This window comes from Pomacea canaliculata, linkage group LG13, assembly GCF_003073045.1.
Source record: "Pomacea canaliculata isolate SZHN2017 linkage group LG13, ASM307304v1, whole genome shotgun sequence".
NCBI lineage: Eukaryota > Metazoa > Mollusca > Gastropoda > Architaenioglossa > Ampullariidae > Pomacea > Pomacea canaliculata.
The window spans coordinates 10,294,933-10,317,766 of record NC_037602.1 but is presented as its reverse complement, the minus strand read 5'-3'; the positions used below and the strand labels follow the sequence as shown (position 1 = coordinate 10,317,766).

The following is a 22,834-nucleotide window of genomic DNA, read 5'->3' as shown; positions in this document are numbered from 1 at the left end:
CACTTGTGTATGTATAGCTTGTGTAGTTGACCCTGTGTAAGCATGTACATGCGCGTACAAAAGAGAAAGTATGTATGTGAGTGTATGTGTGTGTGACTGTTAGTGCGTGTACTTCTTGAAAGATCTCCATGTGTGAGTGCTTGACTTATATATATTTCTTATAAAGACTCGTGGATGATGTGACTACCTTACTCCTGCTATATCCTACGAGTAGACTTGTATCGATACGTTGATCTCTGTGCACTGACGGTTGTATCTGTTTACCCGCAGGTATCGCTGCAATCAATATGTGACAGTTCTCAGATACGGTCGCCCGAGCTACTTTTGGTTTCGTTTTCTCTATCCGCATGTTTCGGAAAACAGTTCAAGTGACAGACATCCGAGACAGCCTCTCATCTTCACCTGGCTAACACCTGCACATCTGGTAAGTGTCTCTAATTTTCTATATCCTTTCTGTTTCGATAATCTTGCGTTTAGAAACGACATTCTTGCACCAAACAATGCGTAAGAATTGCGTACAATATGCGAGTATAAACTGTACAGAAAACGAAATCTTGCTGATGTGTATGACCGATTAAACTTTTGTTTGTCGTTGTGAGGGATGGTTGGAGACTCAGTTAATTAATTGTTATTTGTAGTACATGACTGTAAATTACTTCTCTGGGTTTATTGTCTGCTGTCTCATTTTAAGTATACTGTCGACATTTGTATAATATACGTGTGTGTATTTGTATTTGTGTGTGTGTGTTTCCAAAGGTATATTTGATACCTACGGAAAAAAATGTCTGCTCCTGCACCTGTGTGTCTGTACCAACCACCTTGAGACTAGAAAGCCGTGTGATTATTAGTGTTATTATATTTATGCAGTTGACTATCCATCTATACCTTAGACTAAAGACATTTTCAGAATAATGTGATGCCTAAAGCGCAATATCTTCACCCGGTAGTGAGCTCCAAGCATCTTTATCGTGTTTGTCTTATTACAGTCTCCTTCTACAGCTGGTGACGTGAGTAGCGGTTAGGCGGGGACAAACAAAAAGTCGTTTGCCGGCATCGACCGCCTTGTTGTTGTGTTCTTGGAATAGGACGTCATTAGGGTCATAAAGGTCACATGACGGCAGCACTAACGGAATCCTGCTTTCGTTCTATTTATTAATTTATTGAAGAGAGTGATGTCTCTTCGCCGTACTGGCTAGAAGGGATCTGCTCTCTCTTACTTTTATTTTTGCCCGTTGATCTGCGTGAAGTTTTGTATGTAGTTTTCATCAGTACACCCGTTACGATATTTGCTGTGTGGATTTCGGTGTCCGCGCCACTTTTCGTGCTTTCCTGAGCAATTTTGTTTCTACTGTCACATCTGCGCCATCTTGTCATTACTTAGATGTGAGATCTATACATGTCAGTGTCCACTTCAAACTTTGCCTCCCTGCAGCTGCTTCACAATATCTCCATACAAAACCTTACATTAGACGCCCGGAGTATTTTGTGATAAATCAACTATTTTAGACGTTCATTATAATCTATAGATATTAAAACATACTAAAACCAGGAACACTTTATTTGCCCCCTTAGCACACCTAATTCACCTAATTTCCTTTTTCCAGTCTTTCGTTCCACGCAATAATGGCGAATTCTAGATGATGGCAAACCAGGGCAATGAACAGCAATGGACTCTCCAATCAATTTAATTAAAGCTTTATCAGTTTGAGTCTTCACTGCCTTACTCCTTACTGTTTAAGGAATCTCAGAGCGACGTCAGCAATGAATCCGGGAGCTCTTTTGATGTTCATTTGCACCTTATTATTGTTATTGTGATTGTGCAGTCACATGGAGTAAACATATTTGTTGTGGTGACCCTCCAATGTCAGCTCAGGTTACTAAGTTTTAAAGATCTCTCTTTAAGGCCGTGTATGTAGAAAGCCTACATAATTACACATATTCTGAGTCCAGATAGCAATGTATGATGACGTGTCTGTAGGAATTATGTCAAATTTGTGTAAAATAATGGTAACACAAGCAGCTCATACCATCGTTAATCCAGCGTTTGAAAAACAAATGTCACAGCCATACAGACTACATATAAACATTCCTTTTCTACAAACTCGAGATATCTGTGTCAAGGTTACAGGAATAAATCTGACCAACTAAGTAAACATAATACTTTAGAGTAAGTGTTACATACAATGGTTACACGTCAGTCTCGTAAATAATGACACGAGGTATCCTAGCACCGTATCCTGTTTCTCCCCGAATTAACGACCTGACCATGTGCGAGACAAAGTACCAAGAGGCTTTATTTACAATAAATAGTTTTTGTGTAAAACATACATAAAAATGTAGCTCATCTATCAAAGATATTCTCGTGCTCGGTACATCAACTCACGCACTTATCCAGACATTTCAATTTCGTTGTTGTTGTTGTTGTTGTTGTTGTTGTTGTTGTTGTTGTTGTTGTTGTTGTTGTTGTTCCGAAACAAACTACACCTGTCGCCTGCAGGCCCTGTCTACTTAAAATAGATAAATACAAATCTTCACACAAAGAAAATAATCACATTCGCATACTCACTTTTAATGTAACTTTATTCTCTCTCTCTCTTAATAACACACACAAACAGACACACCGTTGGCTTGGTTAGGGTACATTTGCTGCGCCACATGGGTTTCGAACCCTTCTTTCAGTGCTTTAACTACTGAGCTCTTCGTTTAGGAGGCAAGACCCACTCTAGCAGTTGACTCACTAACATGCCAAGCCTTCGTAAGAAACAAAAAGAGACATAACAATGCCAAAATGTAGTGTAACTCCTAATCTAAACCTCTCGGTCTTTTGTGGCTGCGTTTGTCTGTTCCTGTCTTTGTTACTTTATGTGTCCATGAACATGTACGTTTAGTACGGTTATGTTATGCTCCATGTTATACTTTACATTATTTGCGACCCACTAAACCCAGTGTATTAGAAACTGTTTTTGGGAGGCAATCATGGTTCATCATGTGCATATACTAAGCTGATGTGTTTCTGTCCCCGAATCAGTTCTGAAGCTGTTGAGAAGTGTAGGGCCGCCGCTAGAGGACACAATGAGTGGTCGTAAAAAGGGAAGAGGAAGAGGTAGAACCAGTAATGGTGAGCTTCAGAGGATCTCGACTAGAGGATCATCCAACGCCGAAACAAAACATGAACAGAGAAAGGATGACTGGAGTAATAATTCTAGACCAAATCAACAATTAAGGAATGAAGGATCAGCTACAGCATGTGCCGCGAGTGAAGGCAAGGAGAGCAAGACAAAGAAACGAAATTCAAGAAAAAATCGTGCCAAACGTAAGCAAGAATCACTGCAAAGTCATGACAGTAAGGTGGAGGAAACAAGAGAAGAGAACTGTACAAGACAAGAGCACGCGAGGGTAAAGGATAATGACACAGAAAGCAAAGAGGAAGTAGTTGAGAGAGAAAATACCTCAATAAAACAAGATTGTAACAACGAAATAAAGGCACTGGTTGAAGTGTCAGGCGTAACCGAAAAAACTGATCTCTGTGTAAAAACTACTGCATTTCCCGAGTCACCTACAGATAAACAAACAGACCGCGAGGTGCAACCAGAAAATAACGTAAAACCATCAGAAACTACGTCATCTTCTACACCGCCTACAGAGATGCAACCAGAAAATAACGTAAAACCATCAGAAACTACGTCATCTTCTACACCGCCTAGAGATGAGGAACCAGAAAATAACGTAAAACCATCAGAAACTACGTCATCTTCTACACCGCCTACAGAGGACGAACCAGAAAATAACGTAAAACCATCAGAAACTACGTCATCTTCTACACCGCCTACAGAGGAGGAACCAGAAAATAACGTAAAACCATCAGAAACTACGTCATCTTCTACACCGCCTACAGAGGACGAACCAGAAAATAACGTAAAAGCATCAGAAACTACGTCATCTTCTACACCGCCTACAGAGGAGGAACCAGAAAATAACGTAAAAGCATCAGAAACTACGTCATCTTCTACACCGCCTAGAGATGAGGAACCAGAAAATAACGTAAAACCATCAGAAACTACGTCATCTTCTACACCGCCTACAGAGGAGGAACCAGAAAATAACGTAAAACCATCAGAAACTATGTCATCTTCTACACCGCCTACAGAGGAGGAACCAGAAAATAACGTAAAAGCATCAGAAACTACGTCATCTTCTACACCGCCTACAGAGGAGGAACCGGAAAATAACGTAAAAGCATCAGAAACTACGTCATCTTCTACACCGCCTAGAGATGAGGAACCAGAAAATAACGTAAAACCATCAGAAACTACGTCATCTTCTACACCGCCTAGAGATGAGGAAGCAGAAAATAACGTAAAAGCATCAGAAACTACGTCATCTGCTACACCGCCTAGAGATGAGGAACCAGAAAATAACGTAAAAGCATCAGAAACTACGTCATCTGCTACACCGTCTACAGAGGAGGAACTAGAAAATAACGTAAAACCATCAGAAACTACGTCATCTGCTACACCGCCTAGAGATGAGGAACCAGAAAATAACGTAAAACTATCAGAAACTACATCATCTTCTACACCGCCTACAGAGGAGGAACCAGAAAATAACGTAAAACCATCAGAAACTACGTCATCTGCTACACCGCCTAGAGATGAGGAACCAGAAAATAACGTAAAACCATCAGAAACTACGTCATCTGCTACACCGCCTAGAGATGAGGAACCAGAAAATAACGTAAAAGCATCAGTAACTACGTCATCTTCTACACCGTCTACAGAGGAGGAACCAGAAAATAACGTAAAACTATCAGAAACTACGTCATCTTCTACACCGCCTAGAGATGAGGAACCAGAAAATAACGTAAAACCATCAGAAACTACGTCATCTTCTACACCGCCTACAGAGGACGAACCAGAAAATAACGTAAAACAATCAGAAACTACGTCATCTTCTACACCGCCTAGAGATGAGGAACCAGAAAATAACGTAAAACCATCAGAAACTACGTCATCTTCTACACCGCCTAGAGATGAGGAACCAGAAAATAACGTAAAACCATCAGAAACTACGTCATCTTCTACACCGCCTACAGAGGAGGAACCAGAAAATAACGTAAAAGCATCAGAAACTACGTCATCTTCTACACCGCCTACAGAAGGAGAAGCAGAAAGTAAGGGAGAACCATCAGAAATTACGTCAACTTCCGAACCACCTACAGATGAGGAAAAAGACCATGAGGATAAAATATTAGAAAAAACATCATCTTCTACAGCTCTGACAGATGACAAAGCAGAAAGAAAGGGACAACCAACAGAAATTACGTCAACTTCAGAACCGCTTACAGATGAGGAAGAAGAAACTAACGTAAAACTATCAGAAACTACGTCATCTGCTACACCGCCTACTGATGAGCAAGCAGAAAGTAAGGGACAGCCATCAGAAATTACGTCAACGTCCAAGTCAAATACATATGATGAAAAAGACCGCGAGGATAAACCAGTAGATACTACGTCGTCATCTTCCAAACCTTCTGCAGATAAGGAAGCAGACTGTCAGCTACAGCAATCAGAAACTACGTTGTTTTCCAAACAGCCTACAGACCGTGAGGATGAACCAGGCGAAGCTACTTCATCCTTCATACGGCCTACAGATGAGGAAGCAGATCATACGCTACAACTTGTAGAACCTACATGTTCCAAAGAGCCTTTATATGAGGAAGCAGACCGCGAGGATGAACCTGCAGAAGCTCTTTCATTTTCCACACCATCTACAGTTGAGGAATTAGACCACGTGGTACAACTATTAGAAACTGCTTCATCTGTCAAACCGCCTACAGAACAGGAAAAAAGGGATAAAAACATAAAGGAAAATGGTGCAGATATGGAGGAAAATGCCAAGGAAGTGGAGGAGAATAGAAAAAGCATAGATAAAATTAATGAAGACATAGAGGATAACGGTAATGTCATGGAAGAGAATGGTAAAAAATTTGAGGAGAATAGTAAATACAAGAAAGAAATTTGCAAAGACGGAGAGAATACTAGTAAAGACAGAGAGAGGAATGGTAAAGATACGATGGCCATCGATGAAAAGATGAAAGACGACAGTGACAAAAGTACATTTGACAGCCATGAGATGTTGAGGCCACGGAACACGGAATCTGAGGAGATTAACAAAGAAATTGCATCGTATGAAATCAATGGCGGCACTGGACAGGAGCTTGAAGATCGACGATTTCAGAAAGGTATGAAAGCAAAGACAGCATGTACTGTACTGACATAGTAATATTTGAAGATCTGTTGAATGAGTGAGAGTTTTTAAATATGTATTATGTTGACATGCATTAGAGCTACAATGCTAGTAGCCACGCACCGCTATGTTTTATAGAATCTTTCAACTTGCCAGGCAAAAGATACATCGTTTGATGGAGATGCCAAAACTTTCGGATATGACTACATCAGGGTTATCGACAATATCTAGGGTTTTAATATGAACACACTTTGTAGAGTTACAAATATGGTAAATGTAAAGAATGTTTAAATGTGAGAGTATGATTTAAATATAGCATGTGATTTAATTCTATTGTATTATTTAGCTAAGAGTATGCACGACTCGTAGAGTACGGTAAAGGATATTTTTATCAGTCAATGAAACTGTACAAATAATCCTTGTAGGAAATGGCAGATGTTAGAATGTTTTCTTGAGTCATGAAATATCAAGTATGACACGATTACTAAGGTGATTAACTGCTGAAAGAAGAGAGTTTTAATATTGTTTTAGAACTACCTAATTGGCATAAACGTCGACTTCTAAAGATACGTTTAACAAGGTGCACAACAGTGTTCATCCTGTCTGTGATGTCTTGGAAACTGTATTTAACTTCAAGTGCATGTTCAAACGGTTGACTAATTCTGGTGGGAGACTGGAAACATCTCCTTCAGAAATAAATGAGACTTTCAATACAAACTATAACTCTAGGTTTTAATTGTTCTCTCAATTTATCTAGTCACACCGTGGGAAGAAACTGAGATAGGTTGCTCACAGATTAGAAATAAGTCAATCAGATGGTCTGACGACTGATTAGCAGGCGGCACCAGTGGTCTGAGAGACTAGCACGCTACTTACAGTGGCATGTTCTTGATATCTGTTAGTAGTTATGAAGAATAAACTGTTGTTCATAGTGCGTGTTGTTATATTTATTATTACCTGTTTTTTCTTAACAGCAGACACGACTTCATATATGAGAACCAGCACGGAAACCAGTCTGCGCGAAAGAGAAAATGAAAGAATGACGGAAGGTAGACCATTGCCTATATCAACAGAAATTAAATTATTGTTTATTATGTTATACAAGGGACACGCATACGTGAGTTGATAAACAAAAGTCGGAAAAAATATTCCTGCTTGTACGCACGCGATTACTGCACCTGTCTGGCTCTTTCTAGTTCATATATGAATATGTGTAGGTACAGTTACTTCTTTTTCTGTGTATATCATTAGATGTTAAATGTTATTATTAGTGCGAGTGAGAATTTTTGTTGTGTTTTTGGCTACTCCTGAATTTTTTGTTTGCTCATTTTTGCTCGCTGAAGTCTATGATTCAAATGTACTTGTGTCAAAGAGTTCCAGAACAGCAGGATGAACCAACTTCAACAGCCTGAGGACAAATGTGAAGATCTGCAGCAACATTTTGTTGAAAGGGAGGTATTCAGAAAACTAAACTCTGACCTTCAAGAAGCACAAGGTAATTAGGAAATGAGTAATTGCTTTTATCAAAATATTTGCACAACACGTACAGTCAGAATATTCACGGTAGGCATTTTCCTTTTAATAAATCATTTTTCAAGCTTTTGTACCAAAATCAGAGAAAATAAGAGGTAAAAAAATGGCACAAAAAAGCCACGTTAGAAAAGCTCTCCAAAGTTGTCCCAATAGTCTTGAAAGATGTAAATATTTCTAAACTAAACAAAACGAAAGTAAACGAGATGATGATGATTGATGATGATGTCCACTAATTTATGCAGCAATGTCTTCTCTCTGTTTTAAGATAGATTCAATAAGCTTGAAGAAGAAAAGATAAAATGGAGAGAGGAGAAAGCAGAACTTCAAGGTATCCGATTTTAAATCCTCGATCTTTGCAAAATAATACAAGTCTTGGTCGTCGTCAAGCTAGAACTGTTGGCTTGGCCTTACACTCCTTACAATCCTTATACTTTCGCTGTTCCTTCCTCTCTCTCTTGAATATTTTATTAAATCTGTGAACACACTAAATCTATACTAAAACAAGCGTATTACCTTCACATTGAACTAAATTTAAATCGTTGCTTGTTTTTTCCAGACAAAATTAAGACATATAAGCAGGAGGCCGACAAACTCAAAAGAATCATCAAGAACTGAGAGGTGATGAATCATGGGATGATAATTTAAGCACGGGGATATTACTTGTAACAGTTAATTAACTATTAAGAGATAGAAATAGTTTGTCACTGTAAACAACTGAAAGTATAATTTGTTTACTCGTTTCTGCAATTACTCAACAAACTTTCTACTCGTTCATCCGCTCCATAATTTATGTCAAAGACATGAGAATATTTTTTCTTAACATGCAGAGGACTTCATGAAGAGCCTGTCACAGTTACAGAAAGATGTTGAAGAAAAAAACACAATGATGAATTCTCCTTTCCTCGCTGTGTTTCATGGTATGTGTTCATTTTGCTTTTTTTGCTTTCAGTAAATTTATTATTTTAACTCTCTTTAACTTAGAAGGCAAATAAAAAGAGTCCTACAAAATAAGGTCAAAGGAAGCAGCTCTGCCCAAAAAAAGTTATTCATTCATGTCACAAAGAAATATAATGTAGCAATCTTTCCTTTAAAATGCTTACATAACCTAACAGTCACAACACAATTAAAAAACACTACATGCACCCACAGACTGTTGGATTACTTTAGAGGAACAATCTTTTTTCCCCCATGTATTTGTCCTCTTCGTACTATACAAGGGCCAAGAAACTCTCACACACACACACACGCACGCTTAACAACATCAACGATATGACATAGCATTTATATTTACACATTATACACATGAAAACAGTTCTTACTATAATTCCGAAATATCTTTGTGTTTATAATTAATGAAATCCACTTGTGTATATCACTTTGTTTAGACGCACTGAAGCGAGCAGGCGACGCAGAAAGTACGTTAGCCACAGAAAAAAAGAGTTTGACGGGTAAGTTTAAAAAAAAAGTTATTAAATTTTACAATGCGCATAAAATTTAAATAACAACATGCTCAGTGTCAGTCATGCATTCATATCATATTAGAAAGTAGGTATATCCCTACAACCTTTCAACCTTGTGGAACTGTACAAATACATATATGATATGCTCGCCACATCCTGACTTGTACAAGTATACATCATCGTTGTTGTAGTCTTTGCTGTCTGCGTCCTCATCTGTGCAAATATACATAAGTGTCTTTCACCATCACTGAATATCAGGAATATACCTAAAACTGAATGAACTTCTTCTCGCCAACTTAAATATCTAGTCATGATTTATGGACTCAGTTGAGTTTTAAAATAACTGATTCTGAATTGTATTTTTTAATACCCTAATGTGACCCATGTTTTGGACAATCTGAAATTCATGTCTACTCCGTGAAGCTATGTTTCGATTCACTTCTGACTCAATAGTGAAATATTCAACAACTTTTGTCAACTTCGTGCACTTTGTAATAAATGTTTCTAGTTTATTTACATAATTTTACTCAAATTTGTACAGAGACAATACTTTTGCCTTGTCTGCTTTGTTAATAACAGAGTCTAATAATGAGCTCCGCTCGAGATTGACTGAGGCTAAGCAAGAAAAAGAAATGTTAGAAGGTAAGCTTTTGTCAGTGTAACCTCTCCAGATATAAAGTCTCTCTGGGGTGTTTTGCATTTCAAATCATTACAGTAAATATCTTGAGAAAAAGCGTTGTGGTCTCTGCCTCCTTCACTTTGATCTTCCTTTTCTGTTCTAAATTCCGTAAAAGCTAATTAATCATATCGACTGATGAATTTTGTATCGTTGTGAAGTACATCAATTGTCAGTTAGTTGTAGTCAATAATAAGAATTTTAACATTTTAACCTTTACTGACATGAAGTATTTATGTTTAAACCACCTGTAGGGATGTTTCTGCATTTTAAGTCATAACAATAAATTTCTTTGTTTCATTGTGAAGTACATCAAGTGTTAGTTGTAGCTAATAAAAAGAATGTTTATCACTTCTCGTTGTTTCTTGTTTACTTCCTTCATCAGAGAAGATCACGCTGCTTGAAAGGAGCTTAAGCGAGGCTGTCAACTTGAAAGAAGAAGCGACGAGACTTGCAGCTTCCCTCCAACAGCAATGTAGAGAACCGGAAAGTAAGGACTAGAGGACAACTAATATTACAGAGATTACAATCAAAGATAATAATATAACCCTTAATTACCTTTGTGTTAGTGAGCATGAAACATTAACACTAACTTCTCGAAGTCAAGTTTCTGTTTTTGTTAATATAACAAATTGCTAATGAGAATATTTATTTCTATTGGGTATTTGTCAACCTCAACACAGCGTTTAATGTGTTTTCAGGGGTACTCCCTGAGAAATAACCTGTACCTTTTGATGTAGGTTATAACACATGTAGCTTAGGTACAACAAAGGCGAGATTATACAAGTCGTTAAACGTGGTTTATACATGTCTTGGCATGTTTACATTACCCACACAAAACTTGTTACATTTTTAATTTTTGACAGGTACGATTGATCGTCTGATGGAAGAAACCAGGTGTGAAAAAGAACAATGGAAAAGTAGGCATAAAACCCGATGTGTGTTTTTTTGTGTGTGTGCACTTGTTTGCTTTTGAAATAAGAAATCACTACTTGATGATATCTTCCATGACTCTACACTTACATGTTAGCGTTATTTATTCCACACTCACACTATTACCTGTCTAAAATTGCATTCATTTCTAAATCACCTATAGTTGTACTTTTGTGTATGTCATTTGTTGCATGTTGTAGAATATGTGTGTTGATGTGCATGTTGTTTGCATTTTTCGCTTTGATTTGCATGGGAAAGTAAACTGTGTTTGTTTTATTTTTTCTTCCCTCAAACGACCCTCTCAGCACCTTTAAAGCCATTGTCACTATTTGCCAAAAGTACATTGTCAGTTCTTTATCTCAGATGATTCTCAACGGCTTGAACTCCAGTTACACGAGGTAACGGGACAAAAGGATGAAGTTACACAAATAATGGCCATGCTGGAACAAAGCAACAGAGAGCATCAACGTGAGTGTCTTGCTAATTAACCATTTAGACTGATTAATATTGTGAGGTATATCACGTGTCAATTTAGTCTTGTACTTGGTTTATGTTAATATCTTTATTTTTTTTATTATTTTTTTTTTACTGTTTTTGCATTTCCTTCAACAGAAAACATCACTCTGCTGGAAAGGCGCTTGAGCGAAGCAGTCAACTCGAAAGAAGAAGCGGAAAGACTGACAAATTCTCTGATACAGAAAAGCAGTGACATGGAAAGTAAGGACTAGAAGCACAACAATATTACAAAGAATGATATAAGAAAATAATATTCCATAATCGCCTATGTGTTTAGTGAGCAGAAAACATTAGCAGTAACGTCTGTCCATCTCAAGTTTTTGTTTTCTTTGATGCATAAAAACATTGCAAACTAACTTCAACTGTATCTACTCGGTATTGAAAAACTTGTGCCCTGCATGCGACTCAACAAAACCTTTATCCGTCGTTTTTGGCAGATAATATAACCCGTTGGTGTAGGTTACATACAAATGTGAATTAACGATAACTAATACGAGATTATACAAGTCTTTTCACACAGAATAGAGAAACAATTCCTGCATCCGAACTTAATTTCTTTCTCCCACCAAATCGCGTTATCGAAATCTGTTTTCTTCCTTTTCTCAAAACCTCCGTATTTGTGTCCTTTCAAACATCAGAACAAGGCCCTCTTAATCTATCAGAAATAACAAAAATTAAATGGAGAGTACTTCGGTAAGATATTTATTAACATTATCGGCTAGATTAGAATTAAAGAAACCATTAATATTGGTGACGATTTGGCATAATTATTATGATATGATAAAAATCTCTGACTATAGCCAGGTGTAAGCATTAAAACCTTGACAAAAAGTGATATGTTTACCTGCCTTATTCACTTTGATCTTGTTTTTCTGTTGTAAATTCTCTAAAACCTGATTAACCATGCCAACGGATTAAAGTATTTGTCTTTGGCAGTAAACAGAGGCAAGGATACTCTTTACACACACTTTTCTATTCACTTCTGAGTCAATCGTGAAATTTTCAGCAACTTTTGTCAACTTCGTGCACTTTGTAATAAACATTTCTAGATTATTTAAGTGCTTTTAGTCAAATTTGTGCAGAGACTAATACTCTTTCCTTGTCTGCTTTGTTAATGACAGAGTCTTATAATGAGCTCCGCTCGATGTTGACTGAGGCTAAGCAAGAAAAAGAAATGTTAGAAGGTAAGCATTTGTCAGTTCATTTAATAATCATTTTATAATAGCTTTATTAACATATTAAATTTTAACTTTCAAAAATGATTATTTTATTTGTGACAAAAAATGTCTTAGCCAATATTAACCGTGTGTCAAATAAGTAACAACGTTTACAGTTAGCAAGAAATCTTATTACATAACCCCCACAAAATGTACAAACACAAGCTTATGTACATATAAAGGCGAATATTTTCAGCACATTACTTTAGTTTAATTTATTCCTTGTTACTCCTCGAAGAGCATAGGCTCGCTGTTCAGCTCATTCAAAACATAAAAACACTCACATCACTAGATATGAAAGTGCCCATGATCGACAGATGATAACACATCAGAGTTGCCCTCAAAGCGGTCTTACAATACACAGCTCACTCCTGAATGCTTCGGAAACGTGTACCCCATGTTATTTCGTGTAAGCGTGTCTCTAAAGTTATTTATTTTTTTTTTTGGTCTAAATCTAAAAACATGAAAATTGTTGAACCTACAAAAAAAAAAAGAAAAGGAAATATCTCAGAGTGAGAGCGAACAGATGAAAGGTACTCAAAGATCAACGTCTTTGGCTCTTTTCTTCTTGTTACATCTTGTCACGTTCACTGTCCATTCTAAAGCAGTAATTATAAATCAAAAGTAATAAATAAGGGAATTAATTTTCACGAAAGTTTGACCAAATACATATTTTGAGGAAAGTCAATTTTTTGACAGAACTAAATATTTTTGAGTTTTAGTTTTAACCAAGAGAAACACATTGTTGCATTTTTGCGCTTTTCCTGCAATTTATTGTTTCACTTCATATTAATATAATGATTAGCATTCTCGACACACTTAGAGACACTTACATGTTAGCGTTATTAATTCAACACTCACACTATTTCCTGTCAAGAATGGCATTCATTTCTAAATCACCTATAGTTGTGCTTTTGTGTATGTCATTTGTTGCATGTTGTACAATATGTGTGTTGATGTGCATATTGTTGCATTTTTTTGCTTTGATTTGCATGGGAAAGTAAACTGTGTTTGTTTAATTTTTTCTTACCTCAAACGACTTTCTCAACACCTTTAAAGCCACTATCACTATTTGCCATAAGTACACTGTCAGTTCTTTATCTCAGATGATTCTCAACGGCTTGAAATCCAGTTACACGAGGTAACGGAACAAAGGGATGAAGTTACACAGAGGATGGCCATGCTGGAACAAAGCAACAGAGAGCATCAACGTGAGTGTCTTGCTAATTAACCATGTACACTGATGAATATTTTATCACTGTGAAGTACATCACGTGTCAATTTAGTGTTGTACATGGTTTATAATAATATTTTTATTTTTTATTAATTTTTTTCCTGTTTTTGCATTTCCTTCAACAGAAAACATCACGCTGCTGGAAACGCGCTTGAGCGAGGCTGTCAACTCGAAAGAAGAAGCGGAAAGACTGACAAATTTTTTGATAGAGAAAAGCAGTGACATGGAAAGTAAGGACTAGAAGAACACTAATATTACAAAGAATGAAATAAGAAAAATAATAGTCCATAATCGCCTTTGTGTTTAGTGAGCAGAAAACATTAACAGTAACGTCTGTCCATCTCAAGTTTTTGTTTTCCTTGAGGCATAAAAACATTGCAAACTAACTTCAACTGTATCGTCTTGGTATTGTAAAACTTCTGCCCTGCACGCGACTCAACAAAACCTTTATCCGTCGTTCCTGGCAAATAACCTTACCCCTTGGTGTAGGTTACATAATTAACGATAACTAATACGAGATTATACAAGTCTTTTCATACATAATAGAGAGGCAATTCCTGCATTCGAACTTAATTTCTTTCTCCCATCAACTCGCGTTATCGAATCTGTTTTCTTCCATTTGTCAACACCTCCGTATGTGTGTCCTTCCAAACATCAGAACAAGGCCCTTTTAAACTGTCAGCAATAACAAAAATTAAATGGAGAGGTAGTACATCGGTAAGATATTTATTAACATTATCGGCTAGATTAGAATTAAGGAAACTATTAATATTGGTGACCATTTGTCATAATTATTATGATATGATAAAAATCTCTGACTAAAGCCAGGTGTAAGCATTGAAACCTTGAGAAAAAGATTTATGGTTCCCTGCCTTAATCACTTTGATCTTGTTTTTCTGTTGTAAATTATCTGATTAACTGATTAACCATACCAACGGATTAAAGTATTTGTCTTTTGGCAGTAAACAGAGGCCAGGATACTCTTTACACACACACGCGCGCAACTATAGGACGTAACAGCTTACAGATACACATTATTTACATGAACACAGTCATTAGAATTTTTAGAGATTTGTTTGTTTGTGAATAACAAAATCATTTTATGTATATCACCTTTTAGACGAACTGAAGAAGGCAGACGACGCAAAAAGTATTGTAGACGCAGAAAATAGTCGTTTGACAGGTAAGTTTTTAGAATTTTTATTGAATGTTACAAAGTGTATATTTAAAAAACGCAAGTAACAATATGTTCAGTGTCATCTTGCATGAATATATTAAAAATAAAGTAATTCGATCCCTATAATCTTTCTTCCTTTGGGAATTAAGTGATGTATTGCCTATACTTTCTGCTTTTTCATTTGAGAAGACGACGCCCATCTCTTCTTACTCGCTGCCTTTCCTTTATCAGCCCCCTAACGATTTAATTACTCATTTTCATAGTTGGGTCAAGGGGTTTGTTGGGTCCATGTATCCAAACACCGTGTCTCTAGTAAGTCACGTTCCCCTGTACCCAGAAAATAGACATTCACTTCTGAGTCAATTGTGGAATATTCAGCACGTTTTGTGAGCTTCAATCACTTTGTAATAAATATTTGTAATTTATTTACTTGCTTTCAGTTTAAATGTTTGCACATGCTACTACTTTTACCTTGTTTCTAAGGTCAACACTGTTTGCTTTGTTAATGACAGATTCTAACAATCAGCTCCGCTCAAGTCTGACGAAGGCTATGGAGGAAAACAAAATGTTAGAAGGTAAGCATTTGCGAGGTCATTGTTGATCACATAATCATAATTTTCCTTTCATATTAAATTTTGTATTTCAAAAAAATATTATTACACAGTTAAAACCTGTGTCAAATTAGCAACAAAGTTTATGGTTATCACACAATCTTATTTTGGAAACACAAAAATGTACAAAAATTAATTCACATTTACTTATACTTACATTTATTAACACAAAAAACACACACACCACTATATATGAGAGTGCTCACATGTCTATATATGACCAACGGACGATAATAACATATTATTTCCCTCAAATCGGTCTTATGACACAGCTTATTCCTAACTGTTCTAAAATCTTGCATCTAATATTACTTGGTCTAAATGTGTGCCCTATGTTATCTCGTCTGAAAATGTACCTAATTTTATTTTATCTAAATCTTACACAGAAAAAGTTTTGACACTGCAAACAGAAAAGGAAATATCTCAGAACGAGAGTCAGCAGATGAAAGGTAAGGTACTCATAGGTCAACGTCTTTTGGCTCTTTTCGTCTTCTCACTTTCCTTGAAAATTCTAAAGCAAGAATTATAAATCCAGGTTATACATAAGGGAATTACTTTACACAAAGATTCGACAGAATAAGTATTTTCAAGAATGTCAAAATTTTGACAGAATTAACTATTTTTTTATTTATAGTTTTAACCAAGAGAAACACATTTTTGCGCTAATCTTACAAATTATTGTTTCACTTCATATTAATACACACTTACAGACACACATTTAAATGGCGTAAGCGCTAAAGCATTCACATGTGTGATATAAATTGTATTGAGAGACCAAAAAAATCTAGAAATGTTTACTATATTTAGTTTCATTGATTGTTGTAATAGACTTCTAACCTCTAAATATAGTTATGATTCATTATTATGTTAGGCTTTCTGCACAGCAAATCCTCACATGTCTTCATAATTCTACATTTACATTTTAGCATAAATGATTCCACACTCACATGTTAACCTTTACTGACATGAAGTATTTATGTTTAAACCACCTGTAGGGGTGTTTCTGCATTTTAAGTCATAACAATAAATTTCTTTGTTTCATTGTGAAGTACATCAAGTGTTAGTTGTAGCTAATAATAAGAATGTTTCACTCTTATCTCTTCTCGTTGTTTCTTGTTTACTTCCTTCATCAGAGAGGATCACGCTGCTTGAAAGGAGCTTAAGCGAGGCTGTCAACATGAAAGAAGAAAAGACAAGACTTTCAGCTTCCCTCCAACAGCAATGTAGCGAACTGAAAAGTAAGGACTAGAGGAGAACTAATATTACAGAGATTACAATCAAAGATAATAACATAACTCTTAATTACCTTTGTGTTAGTGAGGATGAAACATTAGCACTAGCTTCTCGAACTCAAGTTTTTGTTTTTGTTAAGGCATACAAAATTGCAAGTGTGTGTATTTATTTGTAATTGGTATTCGTCAACCTCAACTCATCGTTTGATGTGTTTTCAGTCGTACTCCCTGAGAAATAAACTTTACTTTTTGATGTAAGTTATAACACATGTGGCTTAGGTACAACAAAGACGATAATACACTTGGTTTATACATGCCTTGGCTTGTTATCGTTACCTAAACAAAACTTGTTACACTTTTACTTTTTGACAGGTCGTATTGATCACCTGAAGGAAGAAACCAGGCATGAAAAAGAAAAATTGGAAAGTAAGCATTAAAAACTTGGGAAAAAGTGTCATGGTTACCTGCCTTATTCACTTTGATCTTGTTTTTCTGTTGTAAATTCTCTAAAAACTGATTAAACATACCAACGAATTAAAGTATTTGTCCTTTGGCAGTAAACAGATGATACGATACTCTTTACACACACGCGCGCGCGCTCACCGATAGGACAAAACAGTTCACAGATACACATTATTTACATAAACACAGTCATTAGAATTTCGAGAGATTTCTTTATTTATGAATAACAAAATCAACTGATGTATATCACCTTTTAGACGCACTGAAGAACGCAGTCGACGCAAAAAGTATGGTAGACGCAGAAAAAAATTGTTTGACAGGTAAGTTTTAAAAATTTTTCTTATATGTTACAATGCGCATAACTAAAAAACGTAAATAACAATATTTTCAGTGTTGTTGTTCACCATTTCTAAACATCACAAGTATCATCAAAATTGAGTGAAATTCTTCTGGGCAGCTCAACACTTCGTACTCATTAACGGACTCAATTGCATTTTAATATAACATTTATTGGATTGTCTTTTTAAAATTCCGTAATGTGATCTGTTTTGGGCAATCTCAAATTCATTAAACGCCGTGAACCTATGGTTCCATTCACTTCTGAGTCAATCGTGGAATATTCAGCACGTTTTGTGAGCTTCAATCACCTTAAAATAAATATTTGTAATTCATTTACTTGCTTTCAGTTTAAATGTGTGCACAGACTACTACTTTTACCTTGTTCCTAATGTCAACATGTTTGCTTTGTTAACGACAGATTCTAACAATCAGCTCCGCTCAAGTCTGACGAAGGCTATGCAAGAAAAGGAAATGTTAGAAGGTAAGCATTTGCGAGGTCATTGTTGATCACATAATAAAATGTTTCTTCCATATTAAATTTTGTCTTTATAAAAAATTATATATTACTCAGAATTAACCGTGAGTCCAATAAGCAACAAAGTTTATGGTGATCAAAAAATCTTAGTTTGGAAACCCAAAAATGTACAAACATAAATTCAGTTACACGTATATGTACATTTATAAACAAATAAAACACTCGCATCACTATATATGAGAGAGCTCAAGTGTATATATATATTATCGACGGATGATAACTAAACAAGATTTCCCTGAAATCGGTCTTATGATACACAGCTCATTCCTAAATGTTCTAAAACTTGTACCTAATGTTACTTGGTCTAAATGTGTTCCCTATGCTATCTCGTCTTCAAATGTACCTAATTTTATTTTATTTAAATCTTACACAGAACAATTATTGACACTTCAAGAAGAAAAGGAAATATCTCAGAACGAGAGTAAGCAGATGAAAGGTATTCAAAGGTCAACGTCTTTTGGCTTTTTCGTCTTCTCGCTTTCTTTGTCTATTCTAAAGCAATAATTGGAAATCCAAGTAAAAAATAATGGAATTAATTTTCACAAAAATTAGGCCAAATATGTATGCTGCAAAATGTCATGTTTTTTAAGGAACTAACTATTTTTGAGTTATAGTTTTAAACTCGAAAAACATTGTTGCATTTTGCTCTTTTCTTACACATTATTGTTTCACTTTATATTAATACAATGATTAGCATCCTCTACACACTTGGAGAAAAACATTTGAACTGCGTAAGCGCTTTCACGTTTCCATGTGTGACATAAATTAAATGCAGAGACAAAAGAGAACTACCCACAAACGATCAAAACCAAGTACTCGGTATATCTATTGTCCTTTATTTGCGTAACAGAATTAATATATTTATATCATTAATATATTAATAATTCATTATTACGTTAGGCTTACTGTACAATTTATCCTTACATACCTAGAAAATTCTACACTTACATTTTAGCATAAAGGATTCCACGCTCACATTATAAACCTCTCATGATATGAAATATTTATGATTAAACTACCTGTAGGGGTGTTTCTTCATTTTAGATCATCACAGTAAATATCTTGTCACATGCCTCATTCACTTCGATTTTGATTTCTGTTGTAGATCTTCTAAAAGCTAATTAACCATAACGACTGATTAATTTTGTTTCTTTGTGAAGTACATCAAGTGTCAGTTGTAGCCAATAATAAGAATGTTTCGTTCTTACCTCTTCTCGTATTTTCTTATTAACTCATTTCCTTCACCAGAGAGGAACACGCTGCTTGAAAGGCGCTTTATCGAAGTTGTCAACATGAAAGAAGAAGCGACGAGACTTGCAGCTTCCCTCCAACAAAGATGTAGCGAACAGCAAAGTAAGGACTAGAGGAGAACTAATATTACAGAGATTACAATCCAAGATAATAATACAACCTTTGTTTTTAATGAGCAGAAAACATTTGCAGTAACTTCCCTCGACCTGAAATTTTTGTTTTGTTATGGCATAAAAAATAACAAGAAAGTATATTTATTTATTTTCGGTATTTGTCAACCTCAACGAAGAGTTTAATGTGTGTTCTATCTGAGGATTAACCGTTATTGATAGTTAAAACATGTAGCTTCGGTACAACAAAGTGAGATTATACAAGTCGTTACACGTGGTTTATACATGCCTTGGATTGTTTCCGTTACTAAAACAACACTTGTTATATTTTTACTTTTTGACAGGTAGCATTGACCATCTGATGGAAGAAATCAGGCGTGAAAAAGAACAATGGAAAAGTAGGCATAAAGGCCGATGTGTTTCTATTTTTGTCCATAGTTTGTTTTTTTTAAATGAAAAATCACTATTTGATTATAGCCACCATAATTTTACATTTACATTTTAGTATTAATAATTCCATACTCACACTATAACCTGTCTAGAATGACATTCATATCTAAATCACATAAAGGCGTGTTATTGTTTATGTCATTTGTTGCGTGTTGTACATTATGAGTCTTAATGTGAATGGTGTGTGCATTATCTACTTTGATTTGCATGACAATGTATTATGTATTTATTGTGTTGTTTTCTTAACCTTGGAGGACTTTCTCAACACCTTTAATTCTACTGTCACTTCTTGCAAAAATTAGCACGCTAGCAGTGGGTACATTATTATTTACAAAGTATTTTCATTTTTATTGTTTAGTGCAAATCGCTTCAATTTGCAAGGAAAAGGACACAGCTGAGAGAGACAATGTGCGAGCAAGAGGTATTCTTAGTTTCACTTTCTGTTCTTTTTCCATCCCACCCTCTCTCTCTTATTTCAAGATATTCTCAAGCTCAAGGTGCCCCTCAGGTCAAGTAGGTACATGATTACCTTTAGTGATCAGACCAATTTCCATTACTGCAACTGATATTAGTTTAAGTCATTAATAACTCAAAGTTAATAAGTAAACTATTAGACCTATTTCGTGAGGTTGAACTAAGATGGACAACGAGCCACTAAAGATAGAAATAATCTCCAGACCAATGGTGTAACAAGTATCTCACGTTCATAGCACTTCACCTTTTGTGATACCTAACACCTACTCATTATTTATATCTTTACGTTTACTTGTGTAATGATTTTCTTGTTAAAGCATACTTAGTTTGATATTGTTTTTCTCATTATAGGCGAAATTTCTGCATTGATCAAGGATAAGGAAGCAAATCAGCGGGAGCTATCCAAAGCATCAGGTATTGCGGATAATGTTTTTTTTTCTTGTGTATGTGAACATAGCTGAATGGTCAGAATGATATGAATTCATTCATCTGATTTTATCCATCAGACTTTATCTTTTGACTTACATCGCTGATTACGAAACTGTGTTTCACCCTACTTTGAAAGACTCGTTGATGTTTCAAATAAACATCTCTGTCTGTGTATGTGTTTTCTATGCTGTACATACAAATGTGAAACATATATTATTTGTAAGTTGTGATTATAACATGTTTACATTAGTCGCATCTTTCTTCTCCATCCCCTTCAAATACTAGCTGAAATGGCTTCTGTCAAGCGAGAAGTCGCTCAGCTCAGGGAGACCAACGAAAAGCTTCGTATGCAGATGAGTGTCCTGGACACACAAAGCAAAGCTGCTCAAGGTAGTTAACCTTTATCTTTACTGTCTGTATGTCCTTTAACTACACACTACTCTGTGTTACAACAGTCTGCAATAAGGCAAAATATAAAGATAATGTGTGCAATTGGAGTATTGTTTATATGATGCTTGAACATGTCTCAACTAGTTGTCTTTATTTATCATCTCTGCGCCATGTCTACTTTGCTTGTCATCATTGCTTAGGGTGACTGTTCCAGCTTCCTTGTCTTTGAGGTGGAAATCCGTGTACCATGACCGAGACTAGTTTGATTTTGAATGCTAAACAGAAGAGTTGTGGTTGCGACTAAAGAGCTTTTGTCAATAAATATATTTACAGACACTGCGGTGACTCTAGGAAAGCAGATTTTAGGTTACGAGTTTCAGACTGCACAGAACAGAACAGAAATCCAGGAACTCAAGCGGCAGCTGGACGCTCAAACCCTGACAAACAGACAGCTGACAGGTACTGGTCATTTGCTTTTATTATTTGGCTTTTTATTAAAGATAAACTCATTTATTCACCACATTTTCCTTCACTTCACTTCACCCTGTACATACACAGGGACACACACACATGCGCGCTCCCTCACACATCGGAAGATACACATTCATTAACTGACAGCAGCTATGCTAGTTAACCATGGATGTATGCTTTGGACGTGTAGACCAAGTTCAGCACATGCAAAGACAAGAACTCACTTTCCGAACACAGGTGGAAAAAGATCGACAGATCGTCGCAAAGATTGAAGCCCAGCTACGAGATGCACGTGATCTTGTGAAATCCCGTGAAGAGCGCATTGCTGGATTGCAAGGTAAATCCCGGAAAACAGCCCAATTCGATTCAGAATATCCGAAGATGAATTAAAATGTCTTTATACATACCTATGTACATATATGTGTCTGTTTAATTTCAAATACCTTTGTGGTTTGCACACACTACTTTTAAAAATGTGGTATCCCTACCCTGTTTCTGAATTGTTTTCTTTATAATACACCCTCTTACTGTGAACTCGGGAAAAGAGAAATAATTAAACAATAACAAAATGTACAAAATCTTATGAAAAAGTGTTTATACCTTAAACTTCTTTACTTGCGATTGGTCAGCCAAGCTGTATTCCTCCTTTTTCAAATCTCGGCATCTTATTTGTTAATGTTAGTATGGAACAGCAAACAGGCATTTTCAAAAATAAGAAAAATATTTGTTTCGGCTTAATTTCGACCCTGATTTGTGGCTTGAAGTGATGCTGTAAGAGTATTGCATGCGTGGTGTAAGCTGAGCTCAGTTCAGCGTGAGTCGGCGCTAGAGGGCGCGCGTTCCCACCATAGTGAGCTGCGGGCAGCGCTGCGTGAGAAGAATGAAGAACTTCAGCGGCTTCAGAGAGAAGCTGAGGACAATTTAAGTGAGGCTTACATTCACATCTCACATATCACTTTGATTTTTATTTATTTTATTAACTTTCTGGGCTTTTTCGACGATTCTTATTTCCCTGAAATTGGCTTTATAATTATTTCCCTTAGCACTTGAGGAAGTTCGTTAGTCTTCTTACTAAAGTGACTAAATCT

The 22,834-nt window shown here is 36.0% G+C and overlaps 1 protein-coding gene across 7 annotated transcripts; it reads left to right on the top strand.

Moving 5' to 3' along the window:
* Positions 1-293: 293 nt before the first annotated feature.
* Positions 294-22,671, top strand: LOC112553960 (centromere protein F-like). Of its 7 annotated transcripts, XM_025221494.1 has the most exons (28): positions 8,042-8,107; positions 8,336-8,397; positions 8,607-8,696; positions 9,165-9,227; positions 9,819-9,881; positions 10,301-10,405; positions 10,782-10,835; positions 11,212-11,316; positions 11,461-11,565; positions 12,486-12,548; positions 13,688-13,792; positions 13,941-14,045; positions 14,936-14,998; positions 15,505-15,567; positions 15,990-16,052; positions 16,737-16,841; positions 17,208-17,261; positions 17,555-17,617; positions 18,055-18,117; positions 18,545-18,607; positions 19,420-19,524; positions 19,877-19,930; positions 20,341-20,403; positions 20,808-20,870; positions 21,171-21,275; positions 21,609-21,734; positions 21,937-22,083; positions 22,545-22,671. In XM_025221494.1, exons 3-28 carry the CDS (start codon positions 8,615-8,617, stop codon positions 22,562-22,564), a joined length of 2,070 nt encoding a protein of 689 aa, XP_025077279.1. In that variant the 5' UTR covers positions 8,042-8,107; positions 8,336-8,397; positions 8,607-8,614; the 3' UTR covers positions 22,565-22,671. The 7 variants fall into 7 exon arrangements, 6 of the variants coding, with proteins under 6 accessions (XP_025077279.1, XP_025077280.1, XP_025077283.1 ...); XM_025221495.1 differs by lacking the exon at positions 19,877-19,930; XM_025221498.1 differs by lacking the exons at positions 11,212-11,316; positions 11,461-11,565; positions 12,486-12,548.
* The last annotated feature ends 163 nt before the right edge of the window (positions 22,672-22,834 follow it).

What these genes read in the sequence shown, in the direction of transcription:
- LOC112553960 (XM_025221494.1), top strand. Translation starts at nt 8,615, where the DNA reads ATGAAGAGCCTGTCACAGTTACAGAAAGATGTTGAAGAAAAAAACACA. An exon ending in GCAATGTAGAGAACCGGAAA is followed by an intron (nt 10,406 to 10,781) that starts GTAAGGACTAGA and finishes AATTTTTGACAG; the next exon opens with GTACGATTGATCGTCTGATG. An exon ending in ACAAAGCAAAGCTGCTCAAG is followed by an intron (nt 21,276 to 21,608) that starts GTAGTTAACCTT and finishes ATATATTTACAG; the next exon opens with ACACTGCGGTGACTCTAGGA.